This window comes from Cupressus sempervirens, chromosome 9 (assembly GCF_028749045.1).
Source record: "Cupressus sempervirens isolate cs-2001-9-10 chromosome 9, ASM2874904v1, whole genome shotgun sequence".
Taxonomy (NCBI): domain Eukaryota; kingdom Viridiplantae; phylum Streptophyta; class Pinopsida; order Cupressales; family Cupressaceae; genus Cupressus; species Cupressus sempervirens.
This window is the reverse complement of record NC_143126.1, coordinates 76,805,318-76,826,751: the sequence shown is the minus strand read 5'-3', so window position 1 is coordinate 76,826,751 and position 21,434 is coordinate 76,805,318. Positions and strand designations below refer to the sequence as shown.

General features: G+C 33.6%; 2 protein-coding genes across 5 annotated transcripts in view; one reads left to right on the top strand and one right to left on the bottom strand.

Moving 5' to 3' along the window:
* LOC149537691 (mitochondrial Rho GTPase 1-like) overlaps window positions 1-21,434 on the top strand; it is a 126,776-nt gene that overhangs the window by 40,294 nt on the left and 65,048 nt on the right. For all 4 annotated transcript variants that reach the window (XM_089799032.1, XM_089799034.1, XM_089799033.1 and 1 more), the window contains one exon: window positions 9,164-9,245. In XM_089799032.1, the coding sequence (XP_089655158.1) occupies window positions 9,164-9,245 (82 nt within the window). The remainder of the gene's footprint in view (window positions 1-9,163; window positions 9,246-21,434) is intronic.
* On the bottom strand, window positions 2,364-5,417 carry LOC149537692 (calcium-binding protein KIC-like). The gene is made up of 4 exons (XM_089800178.1): window positions 5,414-5,417; window positions 5,202-5,312; window positions 2,997-3,001; window positions 2,364-2,654 (listed from the first exon to the last, which is right to left on the bottom strand). Exons 1-4 carry the CDS (start codon window positions 5,415-5,417, stop codon window positions 2,364-2,366), a joined length of 411 nt encoding a protein of 136 aa, XP_089656304.1.

The following is a 21,434-nucleotide window of genomic DNA, read 5'->3' as shown; positions in this document are numbered from 1 at the left end:
TTTAATATTATAATTTTTAGTTTTACTTTTTAAATTTTTATTTATTTAATAACTTAATAGTTCAAACTTAATAGTACAAATAGTTAAACTTAGTACTAATTGTTGAACTTATTATTAGTAATACAATACCTACTTTAATAACAAGAGATCTAGAAGAGTCAAAGTGCCTGCCTATTGAATAAATAGCTCATCTCTAGTTAAAGTGTACTAACCAACAATTCCCCAATTTATAACTTGCATTATAATTTCAGAAAATTCTAATGATCTGTTGATAGTGGAGAGTGGTTCCATACAAATTGATTAAGGACCCGTTCAATAGTTGGTGTAATGAAGGATGGGAAATGGGCACTGCTAGCGGGTACAAATATCTGATGATTTAGCGAGTGCCATAGTGTTGACTTAATTTGAGAGGCATACTTTTTTGGTCATAGTATTGAATCAATAGCAATCCATGTGGACATATATTAAATGCCCATTTGGTAAGATATGCATTTTTATTTGATGTATAAATGTTTCCTCAACTTTTTTATACTTCAATTCAAAATAGGAAGAAAAATGGTTTCATTTTTAAAATATTTTTTCCAATTTGTAAAATTAGAAATTAATATATTAATAGAGTTTAAATTTTTAATATTATTTATAGGATATTTTTTGTTATCATAATGTAGTGATTTTAATAAACATATTGTAAGTTTAGTTTTAGCTTTAGAAAATATTATTCATTCAGAGTGTTGCTGAAATAGTCTGGTGAAATTGAAATCTTTCAAGGGTCTAGTTGTGCTCTGAGATTCGAAATACAAAAGAAAGGATGCTACTCTTTGTGACTGTGTTGATTGGTTTTCACAGCGGAGACTGTTGAGACATGAAGGCTTATGATCACACAACTATTCAACTTCTCTTGACCTTTTTAGATTTACGGGCCGAACCATTTAAGACTCCATCATTTCGCAAATCTCCCTCTTGCACCATCGCTTCTATTTCCGAATCTGTCAAAGATTTCACCCCTTAAATAGCATAATTTTTCCTCAGAATTTCGATGGTAATCAAACCCCGTTCTAGATCCGCCGACGAACAAAACCCTTTATTTTGCTTGAAAGCTTCCCATTTTAGTGTGGCCAGTACTTCGAAGTTTCTCAAACCTTTTAGGACAAATCAATTGTGTATATTTCACAATCGATCATATCCTTTCATTCCCTAAGATGACATCTCCGAAGCATTTTGTCCAACAATTCAAATGCGTTGTCATTTAGGCTTTCTAACAAACAATTCAATGCATTATCTATGCTTCCCCATTTTATATTCAGCTTCACCCACTGATATATTTTAATATCTCGTTCCAAAGCTCTCATTCTATCGCAACAGGCTTTTGACAAATGTTAAGAAATTGGCACTGTTTGTGCCACTACATTTGCTTAAAAATTTGGAGACCTTTCCATAAAACATCGTGTCTATGCTTCGAAGCTTTCACATTGGGTTCATTACTTTTGCAGAAGTTGCGGCATCAAATTGAGGCATTCCGTCAAACAGTTTACAACGTCATCATCTATGGTTCCATAGTTTTGTATTATTTGAAATTTGGATTGACCACAATGACCCCATTGCGAAATTTGGATTGACCACTATCAATTTTATTTCTCTGGAGGTTCTAAACCCTTTCAATAAACTTGTGACACGGATATTTTGCATGCATGGTATCTCCCAATGCGACATCTTTATAGGCATTCTGTCAAACAATTGGGGTGCGTCATGTATTCTGAAGCCTTCCATTAAACAATCCAGACTCGTTCTTTATGATTTTACATGTGTAATCATATCAATCAATCCATTTTTTGAAGGCTTCTACAAATTTGGTTCAGCAATCCATTTTCGGCGAATCTTGTTGTCAATGCATTCGATGAGATGAAATCCCTTTGATTTGTTCAGCCATATCTTCTGTAAGTTTCTAAAATGCACGTAGTTGAAAGTTTCTAAAGTCTTTTTAAGAATTCAATGTGCAAATCCAGCAATCATCAATCTATGGAGTCACATTTGTAAATGAGATTTTGTCAAATAATTCATATGCCAAGTCTATACCCCATCATTTGATAACAAATTGACTAGGGTATTATCTAGCTGATGTTAACTCTCCAGAATTGACTACCTGATGATTTCGGTGATGTAGTATCTTATTTTGTATCTTGTACAGTCTCTTTCTAGACTGCTATTCATTTCGCATATAAAGTTTTTATAAGCTTTCTTCAATTTAGGACAAAAAAAATCCTTATGCAGCTTTTGATGCAGACGTTACCTTTCACATCTCAAAAAACAGGAATGAAAGGGAGAGAAAAAAATACTATGCAAACAAACTTATCTTTTTCTATATTTTAAGATTTATAATCTTTCAGAGTTTCTTCCAATTCATCGAGTAGGGCTTCCTCGAGCCAATTCTCGGCCCTCGCCATGAAATAAGGGCTAAGGCGAACCATCAGAACGCAAAATTCATGCTCATTCAGAGCTCTGTCGCCGTCTAAATCTCCTTCCTGCACCATTGCTTCTATTTCTGAATTTGTCAAAGATTCCACCCCTAAAATTGCAGAATTTTTCCTCAGACTTCCGACAATAATCAAACCCTGTTGCGGATCCGCTAGTAGACGAAAACCTTTACACAGTTCTCCCTAATTGCAGTCGGTCACCGCCACTATTTAATTTTTATGTTTTTTTTAAATTGATAGAGTGAAAAATGGAATGTTCTGGAGAGATCTGAATTTCTATTATTTTTCTAAATTTAAAAACAATTAAACCCTTGGGAAAAAAGACTCATCCAATCAGAAAAAAGAAATTAACACATAAAAATTGATTTTAAAAATAGATCTTTTTAAACATTAGAGATTTGAAATGTTTTTAGATTATAAATTAATAGACAGGTGCCACCGGGAACATTAGTTCTCTGCCTATATATAGGCAGGGACTAATAATAATAACAACAAAATAAATATAACATTGCAATGTATACTAACGATGCCTACATTAAAAATTAAAAATAACATTAGTATTAAGCTTTTTAGTTTTTTAATATTACTTTTTAAATTAATAAAATCAAATTTTGATAATGAATATTTACGATAGTCTAAACTTACTAGTATATACCTTATAAATTAAAATTAATTGTGCCGGCTCTTGTTTATGTTAGTTTATAAACGAATGATTGGAAATATTAAAATTTAGAACGTCCTTGCCTGCGTTTCTGAGATCACGTCTTTGTTTGTGTTCGATCAGAAACCCTTGCTATGCGTTTGTCTGCCTTCAAAACTTTTGCTGTGCGTTTATCTCTGCTCGTGAATGCTTAATAACCATAAATGCCTCGTGAATATGTAATAAAGTTGCAATGTGTAAATGCATAAACTCAGAATACATGAAGGGATAGACCTACATGACGTGGCTTTTATTTGACGGGTTTTTTACTTTTGACGATTTCATTTGGTGACGTGGAGTTCCCAAATTTTGGGTACTTACCCCAGTCCATACCTTAGGGACAACACTCCTCCTTGGTCCACCTATGGCAAGATGCCATCCGTTCACCATGGTGTACCATACTTAGAAGGGAAATCCATTTGTTCTTCCTCGTGTTTCCTTACTCACCTCCACATAATTGTTTGTAGGATAACAAGTAGATTTTAATCTAAATTGGTTAGTATTTCACCATCATTAACTATAACGAATTCATAAAATATTAAGTTAGACAACATCTTATATATTGCATACCACAATATTTATGATATTGCTAGATGGCTCTATTCTGAAATGCAAATCTCTTTAACTCAACAATGTACTTGTTTGATCTTTCTTGATCATTTAATGCCCCTTTCGAATGAAGTGATTCACCTTGTATATCCTTCAAGAAAGGAATTAAGAATCACCACTCTCTCAAGGTATACATTTTCTCATAAATGAGGCATACATTCTTAACTCCACATGATTGTTTGTAGGATAACAAGTAGATTTTAATCTCAATTGGTTAGTATTTCACCATCATTAACTACACCAAATTCACAAAATATTAAGTTGGACAACATCTTATGTACTGCATACCACAATATTTATGATTTCACTAGATTGCCCAATTCTGAAATGTAAATGTCTTGAACTCAATAGTGCACTTGTTTGATCTTTCTTGATTATTTGATGCCCCTTTCGAATGAAGCGATTCACCTTATATATCCTTAAAGAAACGAATTAAGAATCACCACTCTCTCACAGGTATGCATTTTCTCATAAATGAGGCATACCTTCTTAACTTAATCACAACCCTTCCAAACTAACTAGTGCTTACTATTATTGTTTGATAAGACACGTGACCCTTTGGAGGATTTTCTGGTGCTTAGGAATGATTAACCACCTCTTATATATAATTAATCGCTGCTTTAGTTGATTGCTGCCTTTTACATGGATCATAGTGTATAAGCGAATTGCTGGTTTATGTATTAATTGATTAATAGCTGCCTTATTCTAACCGCACGTTAGTAAGATAGCTTGTGCTTGGTGTGATAACTTGTTTTTTATGTGAGTTCTATCCTTGCTGGTTAACTTGTGCTTGGTGTGATAGCTTGTGCTTGGTGTGATAACTTGTTTTTTATGTGAGTTCTATCCTTGCTGGTTAACTTGTGTTTGGTGTGATAGCTTGTGCTCGGTGTGAGTTCTATCCCTCTTAGTTGGAAAAATTCTTGCTGTGAAAATCTAAGGAATCGGTTGTTTTTGTTGCTGATAACGTTGTTAGGTAGGCCATGTAATGTGAAAATTTCCTTGAAGAAAACATCTAGCACTAGAGGAGCTTTATAGTCTATGGGTATGGCCATGAAGTGTAAGTATTTTGTAAGGCGATCCACTGCCACATATAGGCAACCCTTGCCTTGTATTTTGTTAAGCCCGGTTATGAAATCCATATTAATACTTTCCCATTTTTTGGAAGGAATGGGTACAGGTAGTAAGAGGCCTACTAGATAGGTTTGTTCTGCTCTGTTCCTTTGCCAAGTCAAGTTTTTTAATATTTTTAAGGGTATCTTTCTCGAAACCTTTCCGAGAGTAATATTTTTTCCTTCCTTGTAAGTTGTATAGTATCCTTGGTGGCGAGCTAAGGAGTTGTCATGGTATTCTCTAATGATCTTCTCCTTCATCTTCGATCCTAGTGCGAGGTATATTTTATGTTTGTATACGATGAATTCTACCTTCTTCCAATTCCTTATATTCATCATTTTGTATATTCCCTTCTAGGATGCCACTGGCCTGTGGAGCTTTGGTGTATTCAGCAATAAGTGAATTTCCAGTCCAGAGAGATGCTGGTTATGAAGCACAAGCAAGGTTTACGGGATAGTGCATCTATTAGAATGTTATTTTTTCCTTTGATGCATTAGATATCGAAGGCTTGTATTTTACTCACCCATTTCTATTGTCTATCATTTAAATTTTTTTGATTTAGGGACAATCTTAAGCTATCATGCTCGGTTTTTACAACGAACCTCCCAAAAACTAAGTATTGTCTAAATTTAGCTGAAGCATGCACGATTGCTAGCATCTTCTTATCATATATGGAATAACTCCTTTAGTTTTCTACTTTGAAGGCTATAGGATGTTTCTTTTGCTTTGACACTGCTCAAATGCCTTCCCTAGAAGCATCACCTTCCAACTTAAGTGTTAATGAACAGTGCAAAATTTCAAAACGGGACAGGAGCTCATTACTTCCTTAAGTTTCTAAAATCACACTTGGATAGCTTGGAAAATAGTGATTGTTGTCCAAGTATTCCCAGCACTTTGTTTATGTGTCTTAAATATTCGTCCTAAGTTTTGTTGTATGTTAAAATGTTTTTCCTCAATTGTTTCCTAAAAATGTGGTTCATACTGATTGGAGAGTAGCACAAGTGTTGGTTAGTTGTAAAGCTAAGACAAGAAACTCGAAGTGTACAAAATGACATCCAAAGCTATTATAGGGACTTCTTCTCTTACCCTGATTTATTGTTACCCCGAACGTATTTAAGAAATATACTACTTCGTGAAGTTCATCAATTAGTTTGTTGATTCTAGGAATGTGATAAAGTTGTTTTAAAATTTTCTTGTGCAAAGATCTATAATCTATACACATTCTCATAGTGCTGTCCTTATTTTTTTCTAGAACCATGGAGGAGGCAAAGGGACTAGAATTGGGTTGAATGTGACCATTTCAAGAAGCTCATTAATAGTTTTCTCTATTTCTTCCTTGAACTTTTTGGGGTGGCTATAAGATATAATGTTTTGGGCTTATCCCCTTCTTCAAGTTACTAGGGTATTTTAAAAATCTCTCTTGGGAGAAAGTCCCAATGGGATGTTGCCAATTTTTTAAAAATTTTTACTTTGAGTGAATTTTTTCTAGGATTAAAAATCTACGTTCTATTGAGATATTTTCTTTTATTTAAGAGTGTAATAAGGTTTTAGCTGAAAAAGCATAGTGTTTCCCCTAAAATAAAAGGTTGTGCTCCATGACAGCATCACACACTTGTTTTATGATAAGCCCATTTTAAATAATACAGTAACACCCACTCACTCTTTGAATTTGTCGTGTTTAGAGCTTACAGTGTTCATTTCAATCTCTACATGCTGTTTTGACATGAAATAACTAAAATAGTTTTCTGTATTCTTTTAATTGAGTATCATTTCTTTGTTTTTCAAGCTTTTGCCTAGGTTTTTCCATCTTTGACTTGGGTAATTGAATTCCATTTGCACACTTCTCTGGAAATATATTTATGCCATGAATATGTATATATTCATTGACAGAAAAATAGAGATGTACATGTGCATGTTATATTATTATAAATAGAATTGAATTCCTATTATCTCTATAGGCTCCCTTAAAACATTTGCACTATTTTAGTTCTTTGATGGAATTTTGATGCAGGGAGCACAACTAAGAAGCTTCAAATGGGCTTCCCACTCTTGAAGTCAACCAATTGGTTATCAACTCTTCAACCTTCTTACAAGCTTTCAGCACCCTCCAATCCTCCAATGGATCAAAGAAACACACTCTCCAACTTCACCAAGAAGCAATCTTGCCCACTTTATGGGTTTTGCACCAATATCCCTCAACTAGGTTAATACTAGGGAAACACCATAGAAGTTTGTCCTAAGGGTTTTAAGGTTTTAAATGAAATTAGGGCACTTAGTTAACATAGACTACACCACTGGTTTGAGTCAGACACTTAGCCTCAAACCCCAATTTGGCCTAGTATCCCCATAAGCCCCTTCTAGCTCTCCTGAAATGGCTTTTTTGGATCTATGTTTACAAAGTTGCAAACAAGACCCAAAACAAATCAGGTTTTTGAATACCCTTTTCAAAGTTCCTTCAAACATCAAAGCACCAAGTTCTAGTCCCACTCCAGCATTCCCTTTCCTTTACTAGGCAACAGAGACCTACTTGATCAAGTTAGGCTTGGTTTACAAAGCAACCAGTAGGAAATGGGGTCATGGAAATAAACTCAATACTTCGGAATGATTAACAACACGAAAATATCTTATTTCCAATGCTCAGCCCTTCACCAAGTGCCAAACTCCTGCCACTCACCAAACAACACGCTACAAAAGGTCAAATCCCTCAAGGCACTTGACCTAGGGCTTGGTTGGAAAAATTGCGAAACACATCCTCCAGTTTTGGAACTCTAGAATCTTCAATAGGACCCTACTAATTACCATTTCCCAAGTGGCCATGAAATTCCAACCAGGGAGATTGCAGTTAGAGGCCCATCTTTGCTGAATGCACCAAAATGTTGTCCTAAAGACCTTGCTTCACTAAAAATGCAATAAATTGAACAAGAAAGCACTTAGAAAGATGAGACCAAAAGAAAATGAAAGCTGATTCAAAACTCTATCTCAAACATCCATCAGATCTGGTCTGACAATCCGTATAGTACGGGCAACATCCAAAGAATAGAGAAAATGACCCCAAACTGAATTTTATTCTTTGTAACTTCTTCCAATCCGTATATTAATGCCCGCTAGACCTCACAAATGAGGTATTTATCTCTCCTATGTCTATTCAAACGGTTACAACCAAGTTTTGAATAGTTATAACCCATTTGCCACTAAGTTGCATTTTTGAGCAACTTCTACAATATTGCAATTTTGCACAAGAAGTGCAATTTTTGCATTTTCCACTTGAATTCATTTCAAGGACTTGGAAAAGGTTTTGATATACCTAAAACCAACTAAAACCACTTAATCCTAGGCTTGCTTGACGAAAAACATTAAAAAACCTAGATTTGCCTAATGAGCAACCTTTGTTTATAAATTGCATAAAGTGCCATAGACATACAAAATGGTATTTTGCATTGACAACCATGGACTTTTCATCCAAGGTTTGTTTATTATAGCCTAAGTAGGTGAAAACAAACATGAAAACCAAAATCTAAAGCAAGTGTCTTGGTGCACTGCACCAAATTTATTGTACGACTTTTGACTGATGTGAATAATTCTTTAATTTATTTCAATTTTCCATAATATGCATCTTTAAAATTTCTTCCGAAAGTTGAATGACTCACTTAGGCTGCCCATCTATGTCAAAACAATAGAAAGAACTCTAGTTGAGTTTTATCCCACAAGTACATAATAAAAGCAAACATGATATATAGTGAGTAAATTTTGTAATCCCAAACTTAAAGAAATTTGCTTTCTTGAGTTGCTAATAATAATACTTTTTTGATTAATTAACTGTTTCAACTTTCCGCAGCTACACATCAATCCTCAAATTTTTAAATCCAAACTTTTATGCATCTTTTATTTTCCAGCTATATTTGTGAAGCTTGCAAATGCATTGCAAACATTTGAAAAACATATTTAATATTACCTCATTGATCTTTTACAATGTGTTTTCTAAATTAGAACATTCTGTGGGATTATATTAGAAAGGTAATAGAATGTTGATTATTGGCTATTATTTAATGTTATATGTGTAAATACTATTGTAGTGGCAACTAAATCTGATCAATCATGATGGTAGTGACATAACAGGTTTACTATGCTTTATTGGCCAGTTCTGTGAATTATAGTGAACTGTGAAAGTTATTTAACGTATTTTCCCCATTTAGAGAAGAAATTACTCACTACATATAACTACTTCAATTCTCTCTTTGAATTCTGGGAGGTGAATAATTAATGCTTTTGGCAGCCCTTGGGAGGATGGCATCTATAAAGATACAATGGAGAAGGATGACTTAGAAGCCATAAGCATGGATGGATACCTTTCTCAGGTAACATGGGTTTGATAAAGCAGTTTTATGTTTTTTCTTGCCTGTATAATGTGTGCGCTTTGTCTTGACTAGACTTCTCTTATCTGAATGGATATCTTTCCTAATTTTCTTCTTGATTTTTTTCAGCAAGTTTTTTTGTTGAATTATTAGTAGTAGCTAATTTCTTATAGTTTTTATTTAAGTTGAAATGACAAAGAATGAATTGGTGTCCATAAGATCAAATGGATTAATGGTTTAAGTTAATATAGGTAATGGAGGTGTGAGAAACATTGTAAAACACTTGTTTTGTGTGTTAAAACAAAGAAGTGAAAAAAGAAACAAGAAATGTCAATTTTATGGAAATGTTGTAAGAAATGATAACCTTGTAAAACTTGGTAACTGCATTGTGTGGGGTGATTGGTCCAATATTATTAGTGCGGTTCACTGCCTTCTTCCTAAAAGATCAAAGACAATTAAATTTTTAACCGGAATGGTTTCTCCTCTTTTTTACTCCTAACCTTTCTGATAGTTAAAGAAATCTTATTACATACACATTGTCTAGATTTCCATTTTTTAGAAGAATAAACCATTGGGGATACATGTAATACGACTCAATCTGAAAACCAGTAGCACCATCACTTCAATTGTTAGGAAAATGTTGTCTCAACATTGCAATTAAAGTATGGTTATTGTTGATGAATGAGTGCATTCGAGAACTCTAATAGCTGTTGATTTTGCCTCTGGATCTCCATTGGTGATACAGCTTTGAGAAACTTGCTTTGCAAGTGTATTTTAATTTGTTGATTAATAAACAATATATTGGGCGACTTTTGGAGTAAGGGATTTTTCTCATAAAAGGGTTTTTGTCACATCCCTGATTTGAAACCCTAATCACATCATCCATTCTAAAGATTAGATTTAATAAGAAACAAATAATAAAGACAAAATTTAATAGATAAATAATAATAGTAAAATATACGAATGAATAAACAATATAATTGTAATATTCTATAAATAGATAATAATATTATAATCTTACTTATTATATTTTTAATATATATAATATCTGATATACTATCTTAGAAGAAATTACACAAGATTTAATAAAAAATAATAATTGAGATATTAAATAGATAAATAATAAATAAACTATAATATAAATTAATGTAATAATATATTTATTATATATCAAAAAATGTACAAAATATCGATTATCAAAGGTGTTGGTTTTATATCAACGAACGCTTGGCATTAAATATAATCACACATCAATCCCTATTACGCAACAAAGATATCAGGAGATTCGCTGTTACAAAAATAGCCATGCCAGCTACACTAGCAGGGAGATGACTAGAAATCTATTACTTGGGGGAGTATTCGGAGAGAAGTAAGGTAGAAACAATGTACGGCAATATTAGTGACTATACCGCATAAGTCTGCAGTGTTGCAGGATAGTGATCAGCATATGGATAAGTAGAGACCATGACGCATGAGCTCAAGGGAGGCTGAGATTTCTACAAGTTTTGGAGCCCAAGACCATGCCAATTTCTGCCAAGACATCACTTGAGCCCAAGTACAACCAGATTTCTAAGTATTGGATAGCTGAGCCCAATGGGAAGTCAAATACTGCCCAACATTTGCAACATGAGCCCAAGCACGAGTGAATTTCTGCTATCATTCAAATGAAGCCCAAGGAGACTTGAATGGTGCCCAAGTGGGCCCTAGATTTCACTCAGCTTGATTTGGAGCCTGAGACCACACCGAATTCCAGTTGATGAGCCCAACAAAGCTACAAATTCTGATCAGGTTATAATGGAGCCCAAGTGACTAAGGACTTCCACTCAATTGAGCCCAAGAGGGCTGCAAATTCCGCAAGTGTGAGCCCATGGAGGGCTTGATTTCTGCCAAAACCTAGAATGGAGCCCAACTACACCCTAAATTCTTCCCAACATTCCCTGAACTTGCAAACAATTGAATTGGCAATACAAGGTTGGAAATGAAGTTTATTTTGCATTGGAATGAAAGTAGGGCAAGAAGACATCAATCTTTTCAACATCTAGCAGGTACAAAAAGGGAATGAAGATGGAAGACAATTGGAAGTTGAAGAGTCACAAGACAGATCCTTCAAAGAAGAATGGAGACTTCATTTTGGTAAGCTTGGATTTCTGATTGATTTTTTGTTTCTATTTGGAGAATTTTGAGAAGCTTCCATCTTTTTCTTGCTGAAACCCAAGGATGGAAACATAGGCTTCTAGTGGATTGGACAGAAACGTAGTTCATCTTTAGAGTGGATTATTGACAGAGTTCACCTTGCATTTCAGGTTCTTTTTATTTGACCAATCTGTCTGTATTTTCTGTATCTAAGATTGGAATATGTATGAAGTTATTGTATTGCTGAATGTTATAATGCAATAATTGTTTCTGAGATTGTTATTTGAGCATTTGCTGTTTTTATTTGCATAAAATATCTGTTTATATGCTGAAATTTGTTTGTGAGAAAATCGGGGAAATGTATCCAGGTGGGATAGAACACTCTAATACCATTGTAATATCCCTTATTTTAGACTTAACTTGGGGCAAGTGATGTTAAAACTAGAGCCCAGAAAACTATGAAGATAACCAGCAATAAGAAAGAGACAAAATTGAAACAAATAACTCCAGAAATATCCTAGGAAAATCCTTTGAGAATGAAGGGAAAAATCCAGCCACAGAACAAAAGTATATTTTTATTGATAATGAAATGTTCAAGTGTACAATATCATTCGCTTGATGCAAATATATAACAATAGGAGAGACTATTCACATTATAACCAAAGGTCTCTTGAGATTCCCATAGCTCTTATAATTAATTATAACTCTTCGAATATTCATGCCTCAATGCATGTGAATGACACGTGTCCTTTACATTTAATATTACAAATTAAATATAAGTGTCATTTTCAGCTGAGCGTAGCAATAACGGTAATAACATTCATATTTCCAGAGATAAAGATCTCTGTTGCAGCTACCATCTTCAACACTCCCTCTTAGCTAGAGAGAGATCTTTAGCTGAACGATCACACAAGACTGCAATCAAAATGTTAATGATAAAATCTCATCCCTTATATCCTATAAGATTCATAAAAACTTGTAAGAATCAATCATATTCATGGAATCACTCAACATGAAACCCTGTCACAATTACTCATATTCATGGTATCACTCAACATGAAAAGATTTGTAAGACTCACAACTAAGCCTTTAATCACGGACTCTCTCAATGTGAATTGTCATGGAATCTCTCAACACGACATCCAACTCCCATCACAGAATCTCTCAACATGATGACATCATGGACTCTTTCAACATGATGTTTACTATCATATGGTGATAGAGTTACATAGCTGATCTTACAATCTCATTTATTTACCCAAGAATAGAAATAGACATTATAAAAACAAGACTTAATTCAATTTAAGTCTCAAATTTTACAAATATCATAAGCATCACAAGCATATATGAGAGTGAAGGGGATTTCATAAACACTCCCTCTTAATTATAAAGCTTCCCTCTGAAGCGAAAAAACTCCCTCTAAAGCTCAACATCTCCTTCTGGAGCTATAATCCTTATCTTGTTGCATCAGCAATATAGAGAGATTAAGATCAATCTATCATATAAGAAATATTGATACAATAAGTATATTATTTGAAGTTATATAAACAAAAATTATAAACTCTACAAGAGTAATGCTAATCTCTATGTTGATGTCAAACAAAGTCCATTCAACAATCATTGTAGTCCTCTTGCTACAAACTAGAAGACACTTCAGCATAAATCTTCCTCTCTCCACTACTAACAACTTTCACAACTTATGGAAGAAAAATAAAAAAAATAAAAAATTATTACACAACATTCACTATTCTCAGTATAATAGTTATCTTTGGATGCACAAAAATTGTTTTCCACGTCCAGTAATCATAATTTGCAAGAGATCTGGCAGCACGTGTGGCCATCCTTGACAAAGCTGAACTCTGATATGCTTTTCTCCATTGCTCAAAAGAGACGATAGTTATATAAAAAAATAAAACAATAATAACCCGAAAGATTGAGAAAGAGAAACTGTTACCACCAAAAAAATGACAAAGTGAACATGTCATATACCAAGAGAGGAATGGAAGCAAGTTCTTTCAACAGTTGAACTTTAACTCCATCTTTGTTAGTGATGAGTCTCAACAATATCCAATGATGTTGGTTGCCCGCTCCCAAACTTTCGTCGTAGATGCCCATCACTATCCTGCAATAAAACGATCCTAATTTTTTTTGTTGAATGATGTTATTGGAACTCTCAACCATGAATGATAAGTATAGTGATAATGCTTGTATCACTCTTCGTGTCGTTGAAGCATCCAACTCCTCATAACATATCCATAAATGAAATGTCTCAATCAAAGATAGTTGTGTAGCATTGGTCTTCTTGACTCACACGGTGACCCACTACTAATGACCATATGAATGTCGAGAACAAAATCCACTATCACTCAAGTTGTATGGAAGGTTGGACTCAATGATTGAAGGCCATGGAGAAACAATTCTGTCTTATCACTATCCCATCAATGTACTCATCGCTTGATACTTGTAGGCATTGAAATATGAAAAAGCAATGAAGAACATGCACCCGATGAAAGACAAAGACATACAAAATTAATCGATGGAAACACAAATTGATAAGAGTGATGGACAGTAAAGCTAGACCGATTGAAGTTTTTATCATAGGGAGAGTACACAGTTGCATAAAAGGCATGTATGAATCGTGAATAGACTTTCCTACCAAATAATGAATACATGTGCGATATCGCACAAGAAAACATCTCCAATATCAGCGTAATATTAATCTTGCAAGTAAGACCACGGGAAAGCACAAATGCATGAATTGAATCTTGCCTGGGGAGAATTTCCTGACTCAACTGTAATGAATATTGTAACGACCACTTTTTTCAGGTCTTAATTAACAACTAACATATTAAAAAAAATACAGTTATTAGTTCATTTTCGTAGGAAGACAGTTATATCGGTTATGTTTGTGTGAATGAGATTAATAGTTACAATTACTTAAAACAGAAAACTCATAACTAACATCTAAAAAAAAGACACCATCAATAAATTTACTATGGAAATTAAAATCTACATACCATGGAATTTGAATTGAGAAATCATTGTAGGGATGCTTCTGCAGTCACCCAGATTAGTCCACAAATATCACTTAGGATAAATTGACAATTACCATCAAAAACCACTATATCAAAATCAAATGATTATTACCATTAAATACCACTATACCAAAATCAAATGATGATTACCATCAAATATCACTATATTATTTAGAGCATCACATACCATTGTATCAATCAAGGCATCGATTACCATTGGATCATTTAGGGCATTAGATACCACTATATCATTTAGGGCATCAAATATCACTATATCATTTAGGGCTTCAGATACCACTGTACCATTTATGACATCAATTATTATTGAATCGTTTAGGGCATCGGATACCACTGTATCATTTAGGGCTTCAAATACCACTGGATCATTTAGGGCATCAATTACCATTGAATCGTTTAGGGCATCAGATACCATTGTTATATTTTGGGGCATAAATACCACTGTAACATTCATTTTTTTCGATTGCTTAACTGTGGAAATAACATAAGAGTAAAAGATATGCTCATAATCATTATTTTTATAAATGAAAGATTGAAATATCAATTCCATCATAAAAATCTCTCGATCACAAATTAATATATTCCACGTTCAGTTAGAAAATCAACCTATCTAACTGGTTCCCAGTTATATTGACGATAAGAGTTGCTTTAAAAAAATAACTGTAACAATGTTACAACTCAATTAATCTTACCTTCTACTTGAATATACATCATAAAAGTAAATATACCTGTTTCTGACAATTTTTTGAATGCACAACTTATCTTTATTTGATACACGTTTGACATCTTGTGGAGAGGGGAAACATTGTCAGGGGCTTACACAATCTCTAATGAGAAAGGCCCTCCCTACCCGGAATGGACATGGAAGACCTTGTCATCCACTGAGCATCCTGGTATCTAATCACACCACTCGACTTGACAATTGGAGAATACAATAAACATGATCAAGCATGAGTTATTAAATGATTCCTTTTAAAAAAAATAAACATTGTTATGTCACATCTGACTCTGTTTCATGTAATTGTAGATTCGTTTCTCTCACCTCTTCACCCTTTTCCTTGGCTATATAGCCGGGTGAGTCCCAGGTGTTTGAATCTTAGAACAACCAATTCTTTCTATTGATTCTCAACTGTTTCATAATTAATATATGTTCCAACTTATCACAATCTGTGATTTGATGAAAATGTTCTTTAAGACTTGCAGAAAATATCATTTGAATTTTAATCTCCAAGGCATAATAAATCACGATTTCATAACATGGTTACTTGGCATTTATTTTCCATAAACTACTTTGTTAAAGTATCAGACTGGAGACTTAAATTTTACAGAATAAGTGCTTAGACAAGGATATAAATTTGACTGAAGATGAAGATGATATGATTAAATCCGCTGCTCTGCAATATACTGGAGGGTGATGAGAAGTATTCGTCTGCTTTGTAATAACTGGAAGACTTATATAATTATGTGTTCGCTGTATACAAAAGCAGAGATTGATCTACATCTTATACATGGGCATTTAGGTTAAGGAGTCACGACTAATAATTGTGACTCATAGTTGAGTCACATCTGTTGGCATGACTACTATTAATGAGAGTCTTAACAAATCACTTCTTGATAACATATACTGCTCTAAGCCCATAATATATATGAGGATGCCCGATAACAATCAACTTAATTAAAGTGGATGAAGTAAATGATTTTATTATTTTATTCATATTGTATATTAGAATATCTGCACATACATATATACATACATATATGAGTATATTAAATATCTTATGTAATAATACAAATATGAATATAAGAGTTATTAATAATATCTTAACTAATCTATACATTAACATACTCTAATTTAAGGAAGGTCTAACCTGTGATATCAACCAAGATATTTTGCATCATGATTTAAGCTGTAGCTTACTGCTATGCAATTCGGATTTGCTGTAACAAACAAATTAAGTAAATCATATTGCAATGTTTGGTTTTAGGTTAATCACATAACCTGATATATTCTGAAAGAAGAATGGAGTTTTGCTGAAAGTTCAACAACCTGCCTTGAACGCCTGTTTCTAGTATGAATGTTGCTCACGTTTTTTTGCAGATCTTTTGAATAACCAAAAATTGTGGTTGGAAAAACAATGTGAAGATTGATAGAGCTATCGGGTGCCAAGATAGATGTGGTTGGTAATATGGAGGAGTCGGGTGCATGAAAATATGGAAGTCAGGTGCTTGGAAAGAATATAAAAATTGGACGCTAAACCAATCTGTCTCACTCATATAGGAGAGATCTTGAACACAATTCTCAGTGTAATTATTGTTTATGATTTCTAGCAGATCATTAGTATAATAGGAAATCGTGGAAGGGGATTAGTGCCATCGTTACTATGTAGTATACTGTAGGGATATCGATTGCTAGGAACCGTGGTCGGGTGAATGAAAGAAGTCGGATACTTGGAAAATAATATCTCCCTGCCTCTTTCTTGACTCATGATATAAAAAGGTTTAAGGAAGACTCTTTAGCTTCTGTAACTTAAAGAATATTTGTCAAATAAGTATGTCAAGTGTTCAATCGGTTTCAAACAAGGAAAAGAATAAAAGATGGAAAAAGAGTTGGAAGGTTATAACTCGAAAAATATTAAAATAATATTGTGAAGGATCATTCAAAATCCTTTGAGGTATGTATTATATTTTAATTAAGGTAATTAATGTTTTAAATTGTTTATTTTATAGCTCATGTGGTTCCATCGATTGTAGCTTGATGTTCAAGTCGTTAGGTCCTCAACCCATTTGCCCAGTGATGGTGATGCTCTTGTGCTTATTTCTTTTCTAACAATGCTTTCACCCCTTTGATGTGCTTTCTACAAGGAAATTCTCCGTAGTTAAATCATATTACCATAATGAGTTATTAATCATAAATAATCATAATGACTAGCCACCTTTCCATTTCCATGAACTCATGATAAATAATCAACTAGCATGTTATCTTCATATGAAATTATAATGACTAACCATCTTACCATTTCGCAAGATTATAACAAATTAAACTCTCAACTGACTTCATGTGAACCTCAACCGCTATATGATCATTTTAAATTAGGTAAAAAATTGGGATGTAACAAATATGACTAAGAACCTTCGGTTATCGAGCATCACACGAGAATGGAAAAAAATCTTTTTACACAAGAACACGGAGAAATTATTTTAGTGACCAAATCTCAAACTTGTAATTCACCAACAAAATAAACTCACCACAAGAAAATGGCATGGGAAATATAAAAAGACCTTGAGAAGGAGGAGATTCACAATAGTAACGAGCAAACAAGAAATGACTCTAACAATGGGAGATTCTGATCGAGATATCAACCAACACACATGTCATGGCCAAATCAATGATGGAAATGGTGTTATGTCATAATACTCTCAGCCGGAAGAGAGAAATAAATAAAAGAGGAATCCTACAAGATACGTAACTAATCAAATAAGTGATTTCCAGCAGAGTGGAATTGATAACTCTAGCAGAATGTCACTCATAGTCACATGGCATGATAAAGAGAAGAAGTCAATAATCCTTAACATAAAAAATATAAATAAAATCGATGACACATAAAAATATGGCAGTGAAGGAGAAAAAAAAATCTAAACAGAATGAAGGAGACTAGTCAGAAAAACGACAAAGGAAACTTAACAAAAGCTGAGCTGGAAGTCCAGTCATCGATTCTGCTGAAGGTGAGCCCACATCTTGAAATTCATCGATTCTGCTGAAGGTGAGCACACATCTTGAAGTTCCTGATGAACGTAAAATAAAGATTAAAAAAAAATCTGGCACCTATGTGGTAAAAGAAACAAGCAACCAGCATGAACATACAAAATCTAATGCACACAAGCATAATCGATTTGAAGACTCTATTACAACTATACCATAATACAAAGATGCACAAAGCATCCTGAAATTGAAAAAATAAGAGAAACTCCCGAATATGTTGTTATCTAATAAAGCTCTGATACCATGTTAAAACTAGAGCCCAGAAAACTATAAAGATAACCAGCAATAAGAAAGAGACAAAATTGAAACAAAGAACACTAGAAATATCTTGGGAAAACCTTTCAAGAATGAAGGGAAAAACCTAGCCACACAACTAAACTATATCTTTATTTATAATGAAATGTTCAAGTGTACACTATCATTGCTTGATTCAAAGATATAAGAATAGGAGAGACTCTTCACATTATAACCGAAGGTCTCTTGAGATTCCAATAACTCCTATAATTAATTATAACTCTTCGAATATTCATGCCTCAGTGCATGAATGACACATGCCATTTACATTTAATATTACAAATTAAATATAAGTGTCCTTTTCAGTTGAATGTAGCAATAATGGTAATAACATTCATATTTCCAAAGATAAAGATCTCTATCACAACTACCATCTTCAACAAGTAATACCTACAAAAGAAATATTAGGATTAAACAATAACAAGCTTAACCATAATATTCTGGGTTGAAGTGCCTCCCCAATTTTAATGCAAACTTTAAGGATGTCTTCGGAATGGGTTTACTACCCCTTTAATTATTTTATTAGAATACTCTGACAAGTGGAGATTATATCAATTTCAGGCATGTCATTCAGATGGAGATTACTCTCTCATATTGATATTATAATATCAACCTCAGACATGTTGGTCAAATGGAGATTATATCAATCTCACATATCGACATTGCATGGATTAGAGCTATCTCAAGCACACTAATCATATGGAGATTATATCAATCTCAAGCTTGTCTGTCAGACGAAGATTATATCAATCTCACAAATCGATATTATAGAGATTCTAGCAAACGTGGTCATGCCAACCAGATGGAGATTATCAATCTCTCATACTACCACTATAAAGTTTGGATCAATCCCCACGAGGTGTTATAATGATTTCATTATAAAATATCTCTTTAAATATTGTCAATTAACATAACATCAAGTCTAAATGCTCATCTATATTATCCTTTTAAGAATTTATGATTATATCATGTAATTATTGTTACATATATTCAGTTATAATGTCCATTATTAAGATAGTCTTGAATAGAATATTGATAATATATTATACCTTTATCTACCTAACTCGATGCAGAGGGTCCAAAGACTTTACACTTAAATGGTGGTCCCATTGTCACTGCTTATCTCTTGACATTAGAGGGGATGGTCTCATTTTCATTGTTTAATCTTATTATTGCCTTTTTAAGGTCTTCTTAACTTATGCTCTTCCCTTTATTTGTATCAAATGAAAATGTATTTGTTAGATAACTTAGAGGGGGGGGGGGGGGGGTGGGGGGGGTGTTGAATCAGTTATCCTACATGCCTTTAAAACACTTTTCTACAATCATAAACTCTTTAAACTTTCAAATCACTAGCTCGGTAAACACATCTAACATTCAACTTAATCTTTCAATAAACTATCAACTTCATATACCGAGTATCAGAGTGAACTTCCAATATATACCAAGTTGCAACAATAAACAATAAACATGAAATAAAATGCAACACAATAAACATCCATACAAGTTTGACACAAATTAATGTGGAAATCGACAACCTAGAAATTTCACTCTTCTGAAGTGAGCTTTATTAGGAGCCAACCTTGGTAAAGGTTACAAACATTTTATTAATGTGACCTTGTTAGAGGATTTTCGCCAAAGATCATCTAGATCTTATCACTCTTGAAATATCTATAGAGCGGCCTGCTTTAAAGGACTTACAAAACATTCAACTAAATGTCACCATAGAATGGATTTACAAATAAGACTGTTATGTCCACTCGTTAAGAGATTTTTTTGCTACAATGGTTAGAGAGTAACAATGAAATGATCTGTTTAGTTTAGCACTATCTTGGTTGATCAGATCTCTATTTCACTCTATCTCTTTGCTCTGATCATCCTCTTTCTTCCTTATGCCACCTTCTGGCTGATCCGCACACTAACACTTCAACTTAGCACTTCTCTTGCTTGATCTTCACAATGCAGTTTTGCGTAGGTATCCTTTGGTTATCACCTTCCTTCAACTTGATCAACAACAATGAACAATGCATTCATCCTTTGAATAGAAATTTTTTTGTCACTTCACCAAAATTCTTTCATGTTTTGCCGCTTAATCACAATTGTTTGATCTTCATCTAGCTAAGATTCATTGATTCTAGACACTCGAGTAACACACCTTCACCTTGAACTTTGTGCTTCAATTCAAATTATCAAATCTCCTTCATCAGATCTTCTTTGAATTTCTCTAGTTGTTGATCCCATAACTAATTTCATCCTTATCTTTGAAACTACTCAAACAATCTTTACTTTCATCAGATTTCAGCCTCAGATCAATTTTTTTCCAAACTGTTCTACCTTTCCATCATTTGGTCAATACTACACTTCGCTTGATCAATACCAGGCTCAGCTAACACTGTTCTTGCTTGGTCAATACTATTCATTCTTCACTTCTTCATTAGGTGCTTGGTGACAACTATAGTAGCTCGGTTAACACTAGAATTCTTCATTCACTGACCAAACTGTATTGCTTATACATGATCTCAACACTTGATCAAATCATGTAAAACAATCAAGCCAACGTTATACCGTTAGAGTTTAACACGTTAAACTGCCCATTGAATACCATACACTTATCAACACTTATATCATCTTTATGCTTTCTTCAAATTATTTATCAATGAAATCCTCTTCATCAATCAAATGATGTGGCAGTCTACTAATTTCATCACCAATTAAGGCTTGACATCAATGTCAACATAACAATCAATATGAGTCTTTCACATGCATTAACACATTATCAGTTGGGGCTAATAGTATTGCCCCCTTGCGAGATATGTTACATGGTCTACCCTTATTAATATTTTAGATTTGGAACGACCCCTCGACACAACTATTAGGTGCTAGCCTTAATTGATTCCATAACAAATGCCTCTTTAATAGTAAGACTTAGTTGTAAGTCTTGGATAGATATGGCAA